The 18,197-nt window shown below is 38.3% G+C and overlaps 1 protein-coding gene across 14 annotated transcripts in view; it reads right to left on the bottom strand.

Moving 5' to 3' along the window:
• The window catches only part of LOC144192459 (pleckstrin homology domain-containing family A member 5-like), a 46,347-nt gene that overhangs the window by 10,080 nt on the left and 18,070 nt on the right, over positions 1-18,197 (bottom strand). For 7 of the 14 annotated variants that reach the window (XM_077711568.1, XM_077711611.1, XM_077711586.1 and 4 more), the window contains exons 4-11: positions 10,832-10,915; positions 5,622-5,742; positions 5,414-5,518; positions 4,371-4,443; positions 3,301-3,401; positions 2,426-2,541; positions 921-1,400; positions 14-494 (exon numbers count right to left, since the gene is read on the bottom strand). In XM_077711568.1, the coding sequence (XP_077567694.1) occupies positions 14-494; positions 921-1,400; positions 2,426-2,541; positions 3,301-3,401; positions 4,371-4,443; positions 5,414-5,518; positions 5,622-5,742; positions 10,832-10,915 (1,561 nt within the window). Of the gene's footprint in view, positions 1-13; positions 495-920; positions 1,404-2,425; positions 2,542-3,300; positions 3,402-4,370; positions 4,444-5,413; positions 5,519-5,621; positions 5,743-10,831; positions 10,916-18,197 lie in introns of all 14 variants that reach the window. The other 7 variants (XM_077711595.1, XM_077711602.1, XM_077711562.1 and 4 more) reach the window with 1 other exon arrangement.

Raw genomic sequence — 18,197 nt, forward strand, 5'->3', positions numbered from 1 at the left:
ATACATGACTAACCTTTGGGATTTGTTGCCTTGGCCGCCTGTCAAAATTCACGTCTCTTTGGTAAACGGGAGAAGCGATCTCAGAGCGGGCACTGCTCATGTTGCACGATCGTGGCCGAGGGTAGCCGCCATACATTGAGAGCGAACCGTGGGAAGGCGATGGTGGGATGGAGTAGGTTGGCCCAGCATGTTCTGAAAGGTTGATCATAGTTTTGGGGGTGGCCATGTGGCCGTAGACCCCTGGCGGTCTTCCAACCGCTTGCCGTTGCTGCCACTCGTATAACTGCCACATTGTGTCAGAGCGTACGACGCGGCGCTTGTCAGCCGGCAAAGGGCCCAATGCTTGGTCGTACAAAGATGGTGACATGCTGCAGATGCTGTCCCTCTGTGCCATGCTGTTTCTGGGCATACTGCGGTAATTGTCGCCATAATGAGGCACATGGGGCATTCGATGGTTTGGCATGTTTCTAGGAAGTGTCTGATACATGGTGATGCTGTAGAGGAAAAGTAAGCAGTTACACAAAATATGACTGAGGTCTATTTTCAAACATAAAATGACTTTCTGAGCAATAGGCAAAAAGTATTGATTCATAAAGAAAAATGTTTTTTATTTTAAAATAGTGTTGTTTCATTACATATCCTGTTGAAGGTGATCCGAAACCGAACACTATCACCATGATAAATCTTTCTTTTAGCGTAATATAATAAAATGTGTTAAAAAGTTTCCATTGACACTTGCTGTCAGATCATGACATTGGACCATACTGGCCTTTTTTGCTTTGGAGGCATGGGTTGTTTATAAACTTTTCAATGCTCCAGAAGACATGAGAAGATGTATTGTGGAGAAAATAACAATTAGTTGATTCTAAAGCAAAAAATATATCGTTTGAACTTTAGTAATGCAACTAAAAGAAACAAACCTCCTTGTGTCATCATCCTGTGTTCGTCCTCTTTGAGTGCGAACCCACTGTTCCAGTTGCTGCATTGAGCTCGTCCTACTCAAAGTCTTTTCCGGCTCATAGTTTGGACTTATCTGAGTGGGAATGCCATTGTTATTTGTTGGTTCACCAGATCCATTGATTTGAGGACTATGGTGTGACCCATCAATCTCTGTCTGGTTCTGTGGCGTTGGCAGTTTGACTGTGACCGCTGTCGTTTGGGTTGGCTGCATTTTCAAACTGTTAATCTTGGTCAGGGGGCGATCGTGGTCTCCGCCATCCCTTTGGAAGCCGTAGCGCTCAGCATCTCGCTGCTTCTTGTGTCCTTCTGACGAATGCTGATGGTCTTCGTCCCGGTTGCGCTCGTTGTTGTCAATTTCAGGCTGTGTCAATGATGCCTTGTGATTGGCAATGTGATTAATCTCCTGGGGTCCACACTGTTCCACTTTTAGCTTGTCCAGTCTGCTAAGAAAGTAAACGGAGATATAGTATAAGAGCACAATTGAAATTGACTAATAAGCCCCTTTTCACATTAGAAAACGTTACGGAAAAATCAGAAGTATGAATAGGGAAATAATGATTCAATCCAATTAGCTCAAAATTAACCTTTTAAAAGGAAAGGGGATGGCATTGTCTGAACCAGGTGTATAAAATGAAGCAAAATATCAGTTTAAAAAAAATCATAAAAGGTGGTTCAGCTGTTTGAAATCCTATATAAAAAATCTAGGGGTGGTCTCTGAAAGCAATTGACACCGCCACTGCTTGAGCTAAGATTGACTCAAGGTCATCGTTTCAAGGATGAGCAAAATCCTCTTATCAGGTGTTCCTTCCTTTAGAGATTGTGCTTTTAACCCTTTTATAATAGCTTGCACAGTTGTATGTCTTGTACAGTCTATTCCAGCCTAACTGAAACTATACCAAGTCCACAAAATGAAACTCTGCACTTACTACACAGAGTAGTGATGCTCTACTCAACCACCTTTAGCAGAATCACATATTTTCCAAGTGCCATTCAGAGGATTTTAGGCTCGGCAGCACTTCTTTGCTACAAAGCACTTTATCATTACGCCTCTGCTCACCCGTGCTTAAAGGGCATTACAGAAGCAGGCTGATAAATAAGATTGGGTACAAAATGTGAAGAGACTAACATCTCTGCTGATGAGTTAGGAAAGCCGAGTACAGCATGTACAGCGCATTGTGTCAATGTGCCTAAAGCACCCATTTGTGTGCATGTTTGTACACGACACCCCAAGTGAAATGGCATAAAAGTTGAGTGACCTTTAAGGTCAACTCCTCTTGAACAAACACAGGAAAACTAAAAATACAAAAGCCTGTCTTGGACTGCTGCCAATCAAGTTAACCAAGATACAATATTTTTAGTATAATTGTTTTGAAATAATAAAAGAAATGCAATAAAAACTAGGGGGAGGGGGTTCAGTTTACCACATCACATAATGGTTTCTGACTTTTGTTGATCTTTTACTAACCTTTTGACAGGCTCGGAATGAACAAGGGCGGCATCTGTCATCACTTTCATCCAGGAATCCATTTCTTTGGTTGTGTCAGTGCAAAAGTAGTACGTTCGCATGTTGGGGTGTGTTGCCTGTAGTGACATTTCAGAGATATCTACAATGGACAAAGTGTGAGATGAGTTGAGAATTTGAAAACACTCTATACACAACACCCATTTCACAAGATTTGTTAAAAATATATATATATATTTACCGGGTCATGATTCTTAGAGCAGACATGTTGGTTCAACCGAGGCCTCCCAGGCAACAAAGCAACACGTTCAAGTGTGACAGAGAAAAATAATTGTTATTTGCAACCTTAATAGCCTGTTTTCCTCATTGAAGAATACAATAAAAGCACCAATTACCAAAAATGTTTCTTAAAATAGAAAGTCAATAAAATATTGTAGCAGATTTACATCCTGCACTTTAATTTCTCTACTCTCTCCTTCATCTCTCTTAATGCATGTGGCGAGTTTGGAAAAGAAGTGAGCTGTGTGGTAGGAGCCCTTCACAGACTCCTTGGTGTCTGTGTTTGGTTGGACTTGGCAGGAGAACTTGTTTTCTTTCAGGGTTCAGGAAGAACCCCAAATAATAATTGTGCACAGTGAACCCATAAAATGTGACCACTACTTTGTAATAAGGGACTTTCCTACATATCTTAATGTTTCAGATTTCAAATTATGAGTTTGGTATTACTGCATATCAAACTTCAATTATTAAAGACAGACTTTTTGCTTACTTTCTGTTTGCCTGGAATCACAACAAGCTACATTTGAGAAGATTTACCCCCAAACACTACAGAAGTATTGCTTTGTTCATGAATTGATAGATGGTAAAAAGGTACTGACCTTGAAGGCATACTTTCTGGTGATATGGTCATCAACAGACAACATGGATACATGAAAACTTGGTAGAAGAATACTGCCAAGTATCCCTTCTTCTTTTTCATCTACAATGTAAAGGTGGTGGAATGGTTTTATCAAATTTTGAGTCCACAAACTCAGGAAAAACTTTATGTTGTATGGTGCTGTACATTATGAAATTCTATAAAAAGTTCTATCACTATTTTACATTTGTATCATTTTTGCCATAAATACATCAGTTTCTGCAATGCACAATTTGGATTGATTTTCTGTATTCCTGCAATTTGATATGCCACAGTAAAGTTACTAAAATGCTTCAAAAAGTCGCCTTATATATAGGATAATAATGAATTTGGTGACAAAATCACATTCGATCTACTCTTCGGGTGTTTGTTAAGTACCAACCAAGCTGATTTTCGACTGCTGTAAATCAAACAATGAGGCAAACATATCCGCTGAGTGGGACCATATTTCTTTAGAAATTAATGATAATAATAGAGCAAGTAATATTTGCAAATAGAGCATTCCTTTGGGAGGTATACACATTTTGAATGATTTTTACGAGACCAAATATAATTACAATAGAGCACTCTCAACGGGGGGGGGATGAGATTATATACTTTGCAGTTTAAGCAAGAATCCCAAGAACCCATTTTGAATCTTAGAATAGCTCAGCACAAAGTTTGTAGAAAAACAAATAACATCAGCATATCTCTAGTGCCTGTTTACTTGGCACGTTTTGTAAATCCTGGTCAACTTACTGTTAAATAATTTGCCATTTATTTCTAAATCACTTCGACAGAAGTGTTTAATTGCTGGAAACTCCAAATCAGTTTGAAATCAATTTTCCAGTTAAGCTTTAGTTGTCCAAATCATGCATGGAAGGCATAATCCAAGACCTTATATAGTTACTTTTAAGTGCCTGGTACAACCATAGGATTGAGTCAGGCTAGACAGCAGTCTCCAAGGGCATGGGCATTTAAGGCAAGACATCATTATTGAGAGCCTTCCTGAGAGCACCTCTGTTGCAAATGAAATATGCTTTCATGACTCACCTCTGTAATAGAAGAGACACAAGTCTGACAGCACAAACCATCTCTTTTTCCACAGCTTCATCCCTGTGCTGTCCTTTAAAGTGGAAAATGAAAAAAAGAATAGGAATAAAATAGACTATTTAGCTTGCTTTATTGAATAGAATGGCATTTGACCATAAATGATTGATTTTTAATGTGGAAACTGAATGTTAATTTTTTTTCCATTATTCTATATCATGAATTGCTTGCTAAATGGTCGAAACTTCATTCTTTTTTCAAAGTTAAGATATTTCCTGCTCTAGCTGCTCTTAGAATGTTTAAGCATGAGTTTGAGACATATGTCCTCATATCTTTAATTACTAAATTGAATTCATAAAGGAGTATTTCGCTGCATGTCAGAGGGACATTCATATGCCCATAATGTATCAGCAGATGGGTTTTACTTCTTTAAATAAGGGCATTAACAGTATCTAACTTCCAAAAAGGCAATGACAGTTAATTCCCCCCCCCCCCCCCCCCCCCAATCCAGCTTTTATTAAGGGTAGCCGAATTGGGAGTCCATGGTTTGTGCCCATCATCCTGATGAAGTTCCTAAAGAAATAGCAGCTGGCAGCTGAACCAAAGGAAGCCTTCACGCATTAAAAGGACGGTGCCGGGAGGCTGCAATCCAGACTAAATGAGTCCGACACTCAGGACGTCTGCGAGACCTGACTGGCAAACGACCGCCTCAAGTGTCCCCTTTTCACCCTGCTGCTGCGAGACAAGCCTTCATTGAGAATTGCTATTCAATGAGTAGCTTGTCCTGCCAAAGTTGCAAGACTGGATAAAGAACTCAGGGATAAAATATGCATCCTTATTGCTTATTAATGTATATTGGATATAAAAAGTTGACATATCAAACTTTTCCCCTAAGTTTTTTTGCCTTGCCTCTGTATCCAAATTGTCTTATACAATGCTATCATGTCATACATTTGCGATTTATAATAAACATTACTTTTAGATGAGCACCTTTGGGATGCGTATGCACAGAAAATACAGACAATGATGAAAAGAGCTTTGCTTACTTGCTTATAAAGCCAGTTCCTCTTTATTACTGGAGCACTGGGATTCCTTCTAATAGAATTGGATCTCTTCCCAAAATTATGAAGTTTGTTAGGGGGTCTCGATGCCTACAGATACGATATAAATGAAAAACATAAATATACATAATGTTCTTTTTTGTTCTTTTAAGACACTAATAACTAAACGCTACTAATTAGTTGAGTTACTCACTCTTGCCGCTGCACTGGATTGGTTTGCAGCACTGTCGGATCCACCGGCATTGTTGGAGGTCTCGCTCATTGTGCTTCTTAACTGTTCCTTCTTTTCATTCAATGGTACTTTGGAGGCAGATCTAAACATGCACACAGGCCAAACGAGAGCAAATGAACTCCAACTTTCTAACACCAGTTAAACCAGATAATACATGCAAGTAGCCTATTGTAAGGTGAAACAGTGATTTCCCTTTAGACCAGATTTTTGTCATGAGATTATTTAACTTGGAGTTAAAAATCAAGATGGTCACACCCACAAAGTCAGTTCACAAAATATTTCCAGTTGTTTGAGTATACTGGTGTATTAAAATACAGTCACAGTTCATGCCATGATGCCTGTTATATGAATCTCAGAGCACATTGACGAAACCTGTCATCGAGTTTAGCACCATGTAAATCAAGTTGTGTCTGGCCCATGGGGATGTCTCACATTCTTTAGGAGGGGAATAACATTGTAATCTAGTGGAAACATGACACCACAGTGAAGCAGAAACACTGCACCACTCACAGCATTATACAATGTTTTTGGGTCACTGACTTGCTGTAAACTCAATTCCTTTCAATAATAACTCACTTATTTGAGGCAAGTAAATTCAATTACTCGAACAACATAGCTGCATGCATGAATAGGAGTACTACTTATCAGATCATTATGGCTGTCAATATGTTACATATGAGCCCGAGACCAATATTGAAGCAAAAACACTTGGATTACATGCTGACATTGTCAAAATGCACAAACAGAGTGAGATTTTATCAAGGAAAAACATTGGCACTGTTCGGAAATGCAGGCATAACTGATACAATGCTTCATCTCATGCAGGACCACAACATGTCTCATAAAATGGACACTCATTACTTCAAAACAATCAAGTGAAAGTATTTTACCTGTGTTCTGAGGATACATTAAGCTTTGTTAGTCACAAGAGGCAGCAACATTTTTTCCTTAATATTATATAATGCCTAATAATTATAAGTTGGGATTGTTCTTTCATTAAAGACTGCTGTGTCAGGGGACTGAATAACTCAGATGAAGTCAGCATTAAAATCATCTGATCGACAAGGAGCTGATTATAGTACTCCTTTGAATCCGAGTAGCCACAATTTCCAACCCTAAAATAGTTTTTCTTGAAAAGTGACGAGTGTCCACTGAGAATTGGCTCTTCTTATTAACGAGCGAGGAAGATTTGCCGCACTTGCAATGAAAAGAGGACTCTTATGGGATCTGTAATCAATGATGTGTCGACTAGACATCAAAATACAGTGCGAGCAACCTTCAAGGGGATTGTCATAAACGATTTAACAAAAAGGAAAATGTAAATGTAAAACTATATTTGAAATATGATTAAGAGGTTGGGATGTTTCCCATTTACTTGATATAGCTTAAAATCTTTCTTACGGTTATATATGTGGAAAAAAATGGGTTATCACATTGGCAAAAAAATGAACAAAGTACAAGGTGATTTAAAAGTTCAACAATAATAAAGTGTTAGTTGCATTTAATTTTAATGTATTTATAGTGACAGCAGTCAATGTCTTAATTTCTATGTCAATGAGGTTAGGACTGTATATTAGCATCACAGAGGTTTCTTTTTTTAACCTTGCACTTGCGCTGTAAAACAAAGGCCAAATTCATGTCTTTTTTTTCTTTTAACATATCGGTTTACCTCAAATTGAGCCTGACCAAAAATAATTAGACATGATTTGTGTACAAATTGTTTCAGTTTGGATTTGCACCATGCTCAAGCCTATATCCATATATACCGAGTTGTTTTGGGGATTCTACTTGGAGATCCACACCCTTCAATTCAATACCGTAATGGCTATCATTAGGGCGTACGCGGATTGTAATAAACAGTGTAAAAATAACAGACCTACATGACTGTCATGTTCGTGAACCACAATGTGATTTGTTCCATCTCAAACTGAAGCCTTTTCTATTTTCAATGATTACTGGTTTCGGTCAGAATAACACATGCACACATGCTCATCAAAGAGTCAAAGATGTCATGAGCTTATCCAATTCAAGTCTTCTTATGACGTACTAATTACAAGAAAATATTAGGAACCTGCATGACATGATGGAACGAGCTAGCCGATTAAACTTTTCCTTTTATATTCTAGCATTTCCTCTTCCGGATCCAGAAAACATCTAAACCTTTCTTACTGTTCCAAATTATAAAATAATAACTGGTCATCATCATCATATGTCCAAAATAAATCGAGTTGGAGGAACTGAAATAATAAAAAGCCTACCAGACTGCAAGGTGACACAGCCATAATACATTGATGAAAAACAGATTACTGTATTGAAACTGTATAACTTCCACACAGGAGGATTGCTCTTTAACAGCTAATGGTCAGCATGTGTTTAACGGGGGCAGAAAAGCTAAACGTCCAACGAGACTTGGCACCGTTATTTCAGTGATGGCGGGTTGTTAGGGCTAACTGACAAGAGACTGGCTGAGGGTGCATTTTTAATTGACCACACAGCATTTCTAAAGAAAGAACTAACACCTTTGTTTGGTATTGGACCAGACCCTTTTTTTCCCTCTTTTGGTGGACAAAAGACTTGGATCAGGCAGGATACACTGAAGAGCTCAGCAGTGAAGCACAAATCACAGATATTTATAAAGCTCAACCTGCCTTATCACATGAATGCGTCTCTCTTCTGTCCAAGTAAGCAACCAGGTGAGAATATGCTTACGGCAACATGTTTCTTCAGCACAGGAGCACAATGTCTAATCCAACTGGCATGTTATCAAGCAGGGTCAGAGATTTAGTGTTTCCATGGATATCAGTACACATTCAACATTGTAGCCTGAATGGCAGTGATATGAAAGATTTATCCAGTACCTTAGTAAAAAAAATAATAGTGGTACCACTTAATCCTCAATTCAGATATGTTTGTATCTGTTGACTGTGTGAGGTTAGTTGTTTGCAAAGACTAGGAAGAACACTATGAACTTGGCTTTGGGATATAAAAGCATAACAAGTTATCAGGCAAGACAGCATTCAAATGACCCACATTCTGTTGTTAGTGTGCATCATCAAGGATTATCATAACACACTGAAACGTTCAAGTGCTTTACATACAGACACAGTATGTTGTAGCTCACATTGTTTTACCTGTGACATGCTGGATGAAACATGTTTCCACAATAAACACTACAAAACAGAGGAAAGAAAGCTGTGTTGATTCTGTACTTTATATTGTAAGTTATAGCGATAGTTTTGCTGGAACGTGTGGGGAAATGGACACTACTGTCCTTTTCTACTCAAAATGTTATATTGGCATCAAGTATTTGAACACTTGAATAATGTGTTGGTGCTATTGTTTCAAGTTTTCACTGATGAATGTCAAAATCCTAAAGATGAGACAATCCTTTGATGGTCTCCTAGACTAGAGTATAACTTCAAAGACTTGGATTCAAACTTTGAGGTTTTGAGAGAGTTTAGGGCCTGTATTTAATGTATTGTCATTCAACCCTGCTTTTTTCTGACTTTCAAGGTTCCGCTGTAATTGAATATTATTTTTCATCCATTCATTGATTTTCTGGACAGTTTATCCTCACAACGGGGCCGGGGAAATTAAACTTTTTAAAAATCAGAGTGTATTTCCGATCGAGTTTGGTCATGCATGCATGCGAGCTCTCTCAACATTCACTTTCAACATAGGCATGATCATGGGAATGGACCAGAATAGCTTGACACATGTATAGTAATGACAGAAAGCTGACACAGTGGGTTGGGAACATAGTCGACACCTCAACACGTCCAGCTGAGCAGGAAACTCAAATAAGAAGTGAAAGATGTCTGCGGCATAAAGCTACGTGAACACTTGGTGGGAACGTTAGGAACAGAAAGTGGTGTCTAAAGACAAAAGCTGAAATGCAAGTCACATGTTTCAGCCAGGCACTGAGGCAACAAAAATCTTTAATCAGAAGAGACTGCCTTGGAAATTTGAGGAAACCCAAGAAGAATTGGATTTAATTTTCAGTTGTATGCATCAAGTGTCGTTTTTTTAATGGGTATTATCATAGTATATTTCCAGATGGCCTCTTTATTCTGTCTTGATTCTTGCTGCAATGTGTGCATGTTTGTATATCTTTATAATTTTTACAATGAGTCAAATACAATGTTTACAGTTTTGTTTTTCTTGTTTCTAATTTAGACGGCATATTGTACCAGCATGTTGTGCCTATTTATATGACAAGTAGCAGAGGTGAGAGTACACAGCGAGTAGAGGAATGTGTCGATAGAGTGCAGCACGACAGCAACAGTTCTTGCATGACAAACCTCAAAAATGAGCAATGTGTTAATTTCTGATAAATTAAAAGGAGTTACCAGTATTGAATGATATTAAATGAATTCAGCTACCTGATAAAGAAGTGGTTCTTCTGTCTGACTTTGGTGTAGGAAGTCTGGGTTCAATTCCCACTCGGTAGAGGTGTGTCTGTGAGGGGAGTGGTTGTCTGTTTCATTGTGCCCTGCGATTGGTTGGCCCAATTCAATTGGTTGGACCAATTCAGGGTATTCCATGCCTATTGCCCATGGTTGGCTGGGGTAGTCCAGCAACCCCCATGACCCTTGTGAGGATAAGCAGTATGAAAGGGATGGATGAATGAATAAATTCATTGAATAAGCTATTTTAGATTTATATTGCAGATCTGAGTCATTAATCTGCACAGCTATATCTATGTATATACATACATATACATATATACGTATATACATATACCCATACACATAGGCACACACATACGTATACATATATATACACGTGTATATATATTATTTATTTGAAATCAGCCAGCCATATAGAAAGAGCAGCGTTCAAATGCGAGCTGTTGGGTTGAACTCCACTGATTGTGATCTAAGATACTTACTGTATGACAAACCAGCCCATGTTGTGAGCAACTAACAACTATGTGATTTCTGAGTGAGTGATGTATAAGTGATACAAAAGGCTGTTTTATTTTGAACTTCTATTTTCCAAAGAATTGGCCAGTGCGTAGGAGGCCCAGGAAGAGCAGTCTTTGAATGATAAGGGAGGAGCTGCAATTAGAAGCTGAGTTGGAAAGGGATCGGAAGTTTCAACAGCAGTTGTGGTGCTGGAAATGCGACCCAGTCATATTCAAGGGAGAAAAACACATACAAAAGACTTACTGTTCGTTGATTACAAAGATGCAGTTGTCTTGGGATGGCAAACCAGAGACGGGATGCTTGCAAGTCACCTTTCGCTCATTATGGCTATGGAAGAGAGAGTGGAAAGGTGTTTTAGCACAATATCTGCATTTATTATTAGATTCATCAAGCAAGTTGCAAGTTTCTCAAATACCTAAATGTAGTACTAAATTGCAACTGTATTCTCTGGGCACTGAATCGATTACAACTTGTCATTACAGGTTGCCGTAGAAGATTACTGGCATGAACTGATGCCTGGAAGAGAGGTAAAGTTTTTTCCAAGCCAACCACTAAAGTCCCCCTGGCATTGATCCAAATGAACAAAATGACCTGGAATAATGCCAATATTCACAGCCATTGGAAGTGTATACAAGGAAAATAAATGTTCAATCAATCAAAGATATACTCGGTCTCTCCTCAACACATTGGTATGAAGTACAATTTCTAAGAATGAGCTAATCTATTCCATTCCTGCAATAACACAAATCACCCTGATCTAGAGTATTAACTGAGGCTTGCCGTTATGCTATCCTGCATAGCATGCCTTCATCGAGATTATAGTGCAATAACACCAGCCAAGTTATTTCTAACACAACATGATTAGAATTCCAACAGCCACATATTTTCACTAGTTGGTTACAGCTTTACAGTAAATGTTCAGAGTTGTGTGTCATGCCGATGTCTGGGTAGGAATTACCATAAATTAACAGTGGATCTGGACCCCATGACAACAGTGCATAATTTATCCAATACCAAGCGTCATTCTGAACATATAATCATTACATTGTCAGTGCATTGTATTTTTTGGTGTTGCAATTCAATAACTGGTGGGGTTGTTGACATAAATTAAAGCTCAAAATGAGTGAGGCTAGGAACAATTAAATGAGAACTCAAGTGACTTAAGAAATGTGGAGCAATATCAACATAAGTCTTTGGGGCTGTGGTCTCCTCCATGTGCTTTTACATTTCAACTAAGTCAGGCTGCACCACCAACAGAAGGGAGTCAAACGGCCGCCCAAAAATAACACAGCCTTTAAACACAAGCTTCTCGTGAGCTGAAAAGAGCAAATACCAAGAGTGAAATGGGGGGTTTGGTTTCAGTTTAGCATGGAGAGTAATAGTCTCCACAGTTCTGCTCCATAATTACAGAAGGCACTGTTGGCTGCAGAGTTCTATATGCGGTCTAGGGACAGACAAATGGCACCATTATTCAGTACTACCCCTGCACATTGTATGCGTCACAGGTTGGCTTAATACACCATGCAAACAACATGGATTGATGCATGCAAAAGACATTAAAATCAAATTGGAAAGGGTTAAAATTAACTTAATTAAGTGCATGCTCTCATATGGCTTGGGCTTTAACTGGATGACCACATTGCTCGGTTTCTATAGTGACAACACATTCTTGAACTTGATATAGCAATGTGGTATTGAAGGAAAATTACAATGACCATCATACGTTTGCCAAGTCTGTGACTTTTTGATCACCAGAACACACTCTTTTAGTGTTATTTGATGACACTCCCTCTCAGAATAACATTAAATTCCAATGAATAAATATGTACATTCTTGCCTAAAATGTGTCGATAAAGAAAATACATATGCTGGAAAGATGCTTGGATAAATTATTACAATGCCTTTTTATGTGTAAGCTTTGAAGTTTCAGACACAGAGAAGCGGCTTCTGAATTCAGGAATACATTTCTAAATAAAAATTGTGATTGTATATTTCAAGGATTCTTACTTTAGATACCATCACAGAGTCAATACTTATGATGATCAAAACTATTTGAGGGAGCTCTCAACATTCCTGACATGTAGTAATATGGATGGTTGCTGAACCTCAAAAGCAAAAACAGAGCTTACTAGATAAAAGTAACATGATATCGTGTGTGGGCCAGAAAAGCAGAGTGAGATATTTCAGTAAATAAGTTTGAATTTCACGCTGCACTCTGACTCCGCATTGCAGCAGCACTCCAATGTTATTCACTATTCTGTCAATGATCAGCAATGAGATTACTTCAGTTGCCTTTCTTAAGAGCCCGGGAGGCTCAAGTAAACAACCAACATAAAATAAAAACATCTTGCCAAATTCACACAGAGCAGTACCTCAAAATTATATATATATATTAAAAAAAAAGCCCCGGGAGGATGAAATCTATAGAACAGTACGCCTTTTAAGTTTTGGATCAACAACCTTGAAATATATCACTGTAGTAAGCATTTCACAGAAGTAAAAACATAGCACAGAAGAAACCTATATTGACATTGACCAGGAAATGACATTGGAAAAAGTCTTACATTTTAACTCTGGTACCCCAGTACAACATGTACAACCATCCCCTTACATGTGTACCAGCTCAAACATTCAACACTATCTAAATCTATCAAACCAGAAACATGTTTACTTATACAAGCAACATCTTTCCTAATTTTAGACTATGCGTAACAGAAGCAATTATTGCAAACAAGAGGATGATGTGAATTTGCAACTTATTGTGGATTGTTCTTTAATGAATCTCTTTTTCAAAACCATATGTGTGATCAAACTTAGCAAAAACACAATTTCAAATGAAATCAAATTCATGCATGTTATGAAGGATGTGGTCTGCAGTCCTCAAAATCACCATTCAGTTAGATTTTAGTTACCTCATATGGGTGTCCACTAAAGGCAACATATGGTAATATTTTTGCACTTCCCTCCCAAAAAAAATTACAGTCATCAATTCATATATATTTTTTTTTCCAAAAGGAAGATATTAGTTTATGAGGTGGTTATTGCCTAAGGATACCTCTTGGCAATATTGTAGAATTAGATTTCTGGAGAATTAATGAAAGACTAGTCATAGCATGATAAGATGACTGCCTCACAGTGGGGAGGGTGGGGTTCTGGACTGTCTTGTCCACGTAATGAGCAGGGAACTCCTATAGTGAGTGGAGAGCTTGGGTCATGGGGTTAACACCTCAAAGGCTTAGTTTTTATTGTCCTGGATGGGTCTTTGATCTTTTACTTCTCTTTTTCTTCGAGGTCAAGCCCCAAGAAGTTCTCTCCATCAGGAGTGCCATAACAGCAAATCATGTTATTTTAACAAGCAAAATTGGGAGCCCAACTGGTTTCTTTCTTCTTCTTTTTTTTAAAATCAAACTAAAACCAGAATGTTGATATTAGAGTCTAAGTGGGGCAAAGTTGTTAACTGATTATCTCATCTCATTTAAAGTTCAAAGATAAATTGCACATCAATACATAAAGTAAGTGCAAAATAGGCCATCCAGCCTGCTTCCCTCAGCATGTCCCAACATATCATTGGTTGCTTCAACAGTCAGGTAGCCTCCATCCTCTGGTAATGGTCAAATGTTATGACCCTATTAAAAAAGTCAATGCGATATACAGCTCCTTACACAAATAACCTTGTTTCCTATCTGAACAAGTCACACTGCACTCTTCAATCATACATCCAAAGACATTTATGACCGAATCAGAATTCTTGTGGACATCAACTAAATGAAAGAGTTCACCTATAATAATACCTCAATGGTTCAACACAATACATTGAGTATAATTCAGTTCTAGAACCCAGCTGTTGATATCATTAACCCTTTTAAGCGATATTATACTTTTTAGTAATATCTTCACAGAGAGGCAGTCTGTGTATATATAGTAAGATTCTGTATTGAATCACATTCATTTATTTAGATAATATTCCTAATTTTCACTAATTATGCACATTAGTGAATGCACATTTTGTTGTCAAGACAGGACACAAGAGGTGAACCGGGGATTGAGCCCTCATTCTCACAACTGTGATGCGTACTTGCTAACTACTCATCCACTGTTCCACCTAAAATTGAAATATGTATGTTGTAAATATAAGATTTTTTGGGATATGCATCACCATGTTGTCCATGTATTATTTAAACAAGTATAATATGCATCATATGAGGTCCTCATATACATTTTTGGCAATAGTGAGCATGAATTTGCAGTTCTTCAGAAGTTGGAGAATAATGCCCCATGGAGCCTAAGGCCACTGTTTTATAACATTTCTCAGTATTGTCAAGTCAATGTTGGAGTTGCAAGTAACCCAAAGTAAAAAAGGGACCATGCAACAACAGCTCACCAGCTCTTAAGTTGGGACAGTCATCAGTCAAACTGTCAATCAACTGAGCTGTCACCAGTCATCCTTTAAATGCAAGCTATTCTCAAATGCTTCACAATATTCTGATATCTCCTAATTTTATGCATGCATGACCCCAGCATGCATTGCTCTAAGATTGCCGGAAATAATGGCATTAGCATTCAGATTTGGTGCTGTATACATCAATGACATGAAAAGCCAACAGGTGAAAGGATTCAGCTTGTTCATAGTCTTAGTTGTCCATGATTCTTTATAAAAGTCCATAAATCGGACCCAATTCAACTTGAAGGAACATGAGATAATACCTTCTGATCAGGTGAGGGCCCTCAACTATGCCTAAAAAGTTGAACTGCAAAGGAACTCTTCAATACGACATGGACATTGACAAGGAGTATGAATAGCCCTCCTCACAAAAGCTGGGCTGAATAGGCAGAATAGGCAGTATGGTTGAGGGCATGCGGGGGGCAGCAGAAAAAAAGGGCTAAAAGACAAAACAACTTTGCAGCCCCCCCTGAGAGAGGCCACCTAAAATGCAGCAAGTGCTGTCACAAAACTGCAAAGCCATGTACAAACACTGTAATTCTATATTAATGTCCGCAAAAACAAAATAAAAAACATGGGAAATTTAAGCTTTAACTTTCACCTTTTAACTTTTTTCCCCCTTAACTATTAAAACCAGATGGTTTTTCAGGCTGCGAATCAGATTTTTGATGCAAATAATTCAATTAAATTCTCCCAAAGGCTGAAGCGACTGCTTTAAAACTGTCAAGGTGACAGCCAAACAAGGGATTTGAGCAACATGCTGCCAAGCTGCCTTCTGAAATGTAGAGAAAAAAACAGATTGCTTTTTGACTTCTTAAAATACACATCAGAGAAAAGTACAGTAAAATACAACCATCACTCAGGCCACTCATACTGTACTCTATGGGAGTGTAGGGCTATTGTGAGACAAAGTATAACACTTGACGAGCCACCCAAAATAGTATTCGGAACTGTGAATCAAGGTCAACTCCTTAATGAAAAAGATTAAGCTTGGGTACCACAGTCTCATTAAAACTATTGAGTAGTGCAATACTGACACGTGAGACCTAATGCTTGATCCAAACTGGAACAGGCCATAGGACAATTTGGTCTTGAGAAAAAGATGACTAAGTGACATGATGTTGTTGTTTATTCCCCCAATGGTACCTCACTGAAATTGAGGCGTTCATTCGGGAGAGCTGGCCAAGCAATTAGCTGTGCAAGTCGCCTGTACATCTGCATGGCAGCTAATCCGCTGGTTAATGAGGCTGCAGCTACAAATTTAATTCACTTGAGTTCTCCATGTAAGCAGCTAAATTTCCTCATTGGCTGATGTTCTGGCCCAGGCTTTAATGACAAAGTGCCCTGCCCCCCAGCTTGACAGACCACCAACAATGTATCCAACATTGAAGAGTACATGAACCCAAATGACATTTGATTTGTATGAATTATTTTTTTGCAGAAACAAACATGATCCATATAAGCAAACCCTGTGCAATGTCTCGCAAATTCTGATGCCGAGTAGATCTGCTGGTTTGTAGAGAAGAAGTGAATTAATTATAGTTTGGGATAAACCACAGCCAGAAATAAGAACTTCCTGCATGGAATCTATGGTTTCAACTGACTGCCTGGAATCAAAATAAAGATCATACAGTGAACATGATTTATACAAGACATAAAATAACAACAAAGTTTAGGGTCAAAGATTTAAAAGACCAATTCATTTTTACTCTACATCTTGTGCATATTTACTAATCTGAATTTAACTGAAGAGCCTATCAGCATCAAAATAGGATGGGGTACACCCAAGTAAGTCACCCTGACCCGATTGCCAGATAATCGCAGTAATTGTTTATATAGACTAATAAAACAATAGTTTAACAATGACAAAACAAACGTATCCTCACTAACACTTCAATTGAATATACATTTAGTCTATTTTGACGTTAACGTATATACTTCGCAACATAACGATCGCTAACTTCCAACTAAGTGTTATTTTTAAAAGGAAAAAAACTGTCCAAAATTCAAATAAAGGACAAAAACTGAAAATATGTAGTCAATTCCTAATACAAACCGCTTCTTTTTTTCTTTTTATGGTTCTTCGGTTGTTTTTTTACTCACATTACAAAGGCTCCGTAATGTCCAGGCTCTTTTAGGAGGCACCAAAAATCCTCGATTATCCGGAGGAAAAAAGACAAGCCAAATGGTTGATTTCTTGTTGAAATCGACGTTCTGATGCCCGTTTGTGCTGCAGCTGTGCGTTGGACACGGTCTCCTCGTTGCAACTGCCGACCAACGCTCGCCAACACTCAAGCGCGCACACATGCGCGCACGCACTTTAGAGCGTGTGCACGCACGTCGTAGTGAAACCCGAGAAGCGCTGACATCACAGCACGGCTGTGTGGCAAGGTGCACTACCATTACACAACAATTCACAGTATGCCTAGACATATACTGCAATAATCTTCTAATAGTAAACATTGACGGAGACTACAATGGCGTAACAAGAACATGTCACACTTTTCATAAAAACTACTAATAAATGACACATCTGACATACCCGTCAACCTCAGCCAATTGCTCTCCTTATAAATGATTGCAATTCTCCTTATTGAGCAATAAGAAACCGTACAAATACAACACGGCATATATTTACTCACATAGGGTACACTTAAGTCTGAAATGTTCCCCAAATTGGACAAAATTCAAGATTCTGTAGATATTGCTGTATGTCAGCGTACATTGCTTGCTGACGCGCTATATATTTATATAGTGAAAAGGCGGAAGTGACTGATATGCGCGTGCATATGTTCAAAGTATGACAGAATTAGCCATCGACAATCACCTTTTCGTCCTCTACCAATGACGGAGACGATCCGAGATTGGTGAGCCAACCAGTTCCGAATGTTCCTTACCTGGTGCTTCAAGTCGGCTGGCAAAAGTTCCAGCACCACCCACAACCCTTGAGAGGATAAGCGGTTCAGAAAATGAATGAAATTGTAGGACAGGTCATATTATATAATTATGTGGAATTTGGGGTGTTAACACAAGATATTGAAGGTGTTGCATTTTTCCTCAAAAGAAAAATACTTTGTTCAACCATTTTAAGAACTGAATAAATTTATAAGCTATTCACATCAAGTTTCTATAAATTCCGTAAATATAGTAAAGTACATACACATTAAG

The sequence above is a fragment of the Stigmatopora nigra genome, chromosome 2 (assembly GCF_051989575.1).
Source record: "Stigmatopora nigra isolate UIUO_SnigA chromosome 2, RoL_Snig_1.1, whole genome shotgun sequence".
Taxonomy (NCBI): domain Eukaryota; kingdom Metazoa; phylum Chordata; class Actinopteri; order Syngnathiformes; family Syngnathidae; genus Stigmatopora; species Stigmatopora nigra.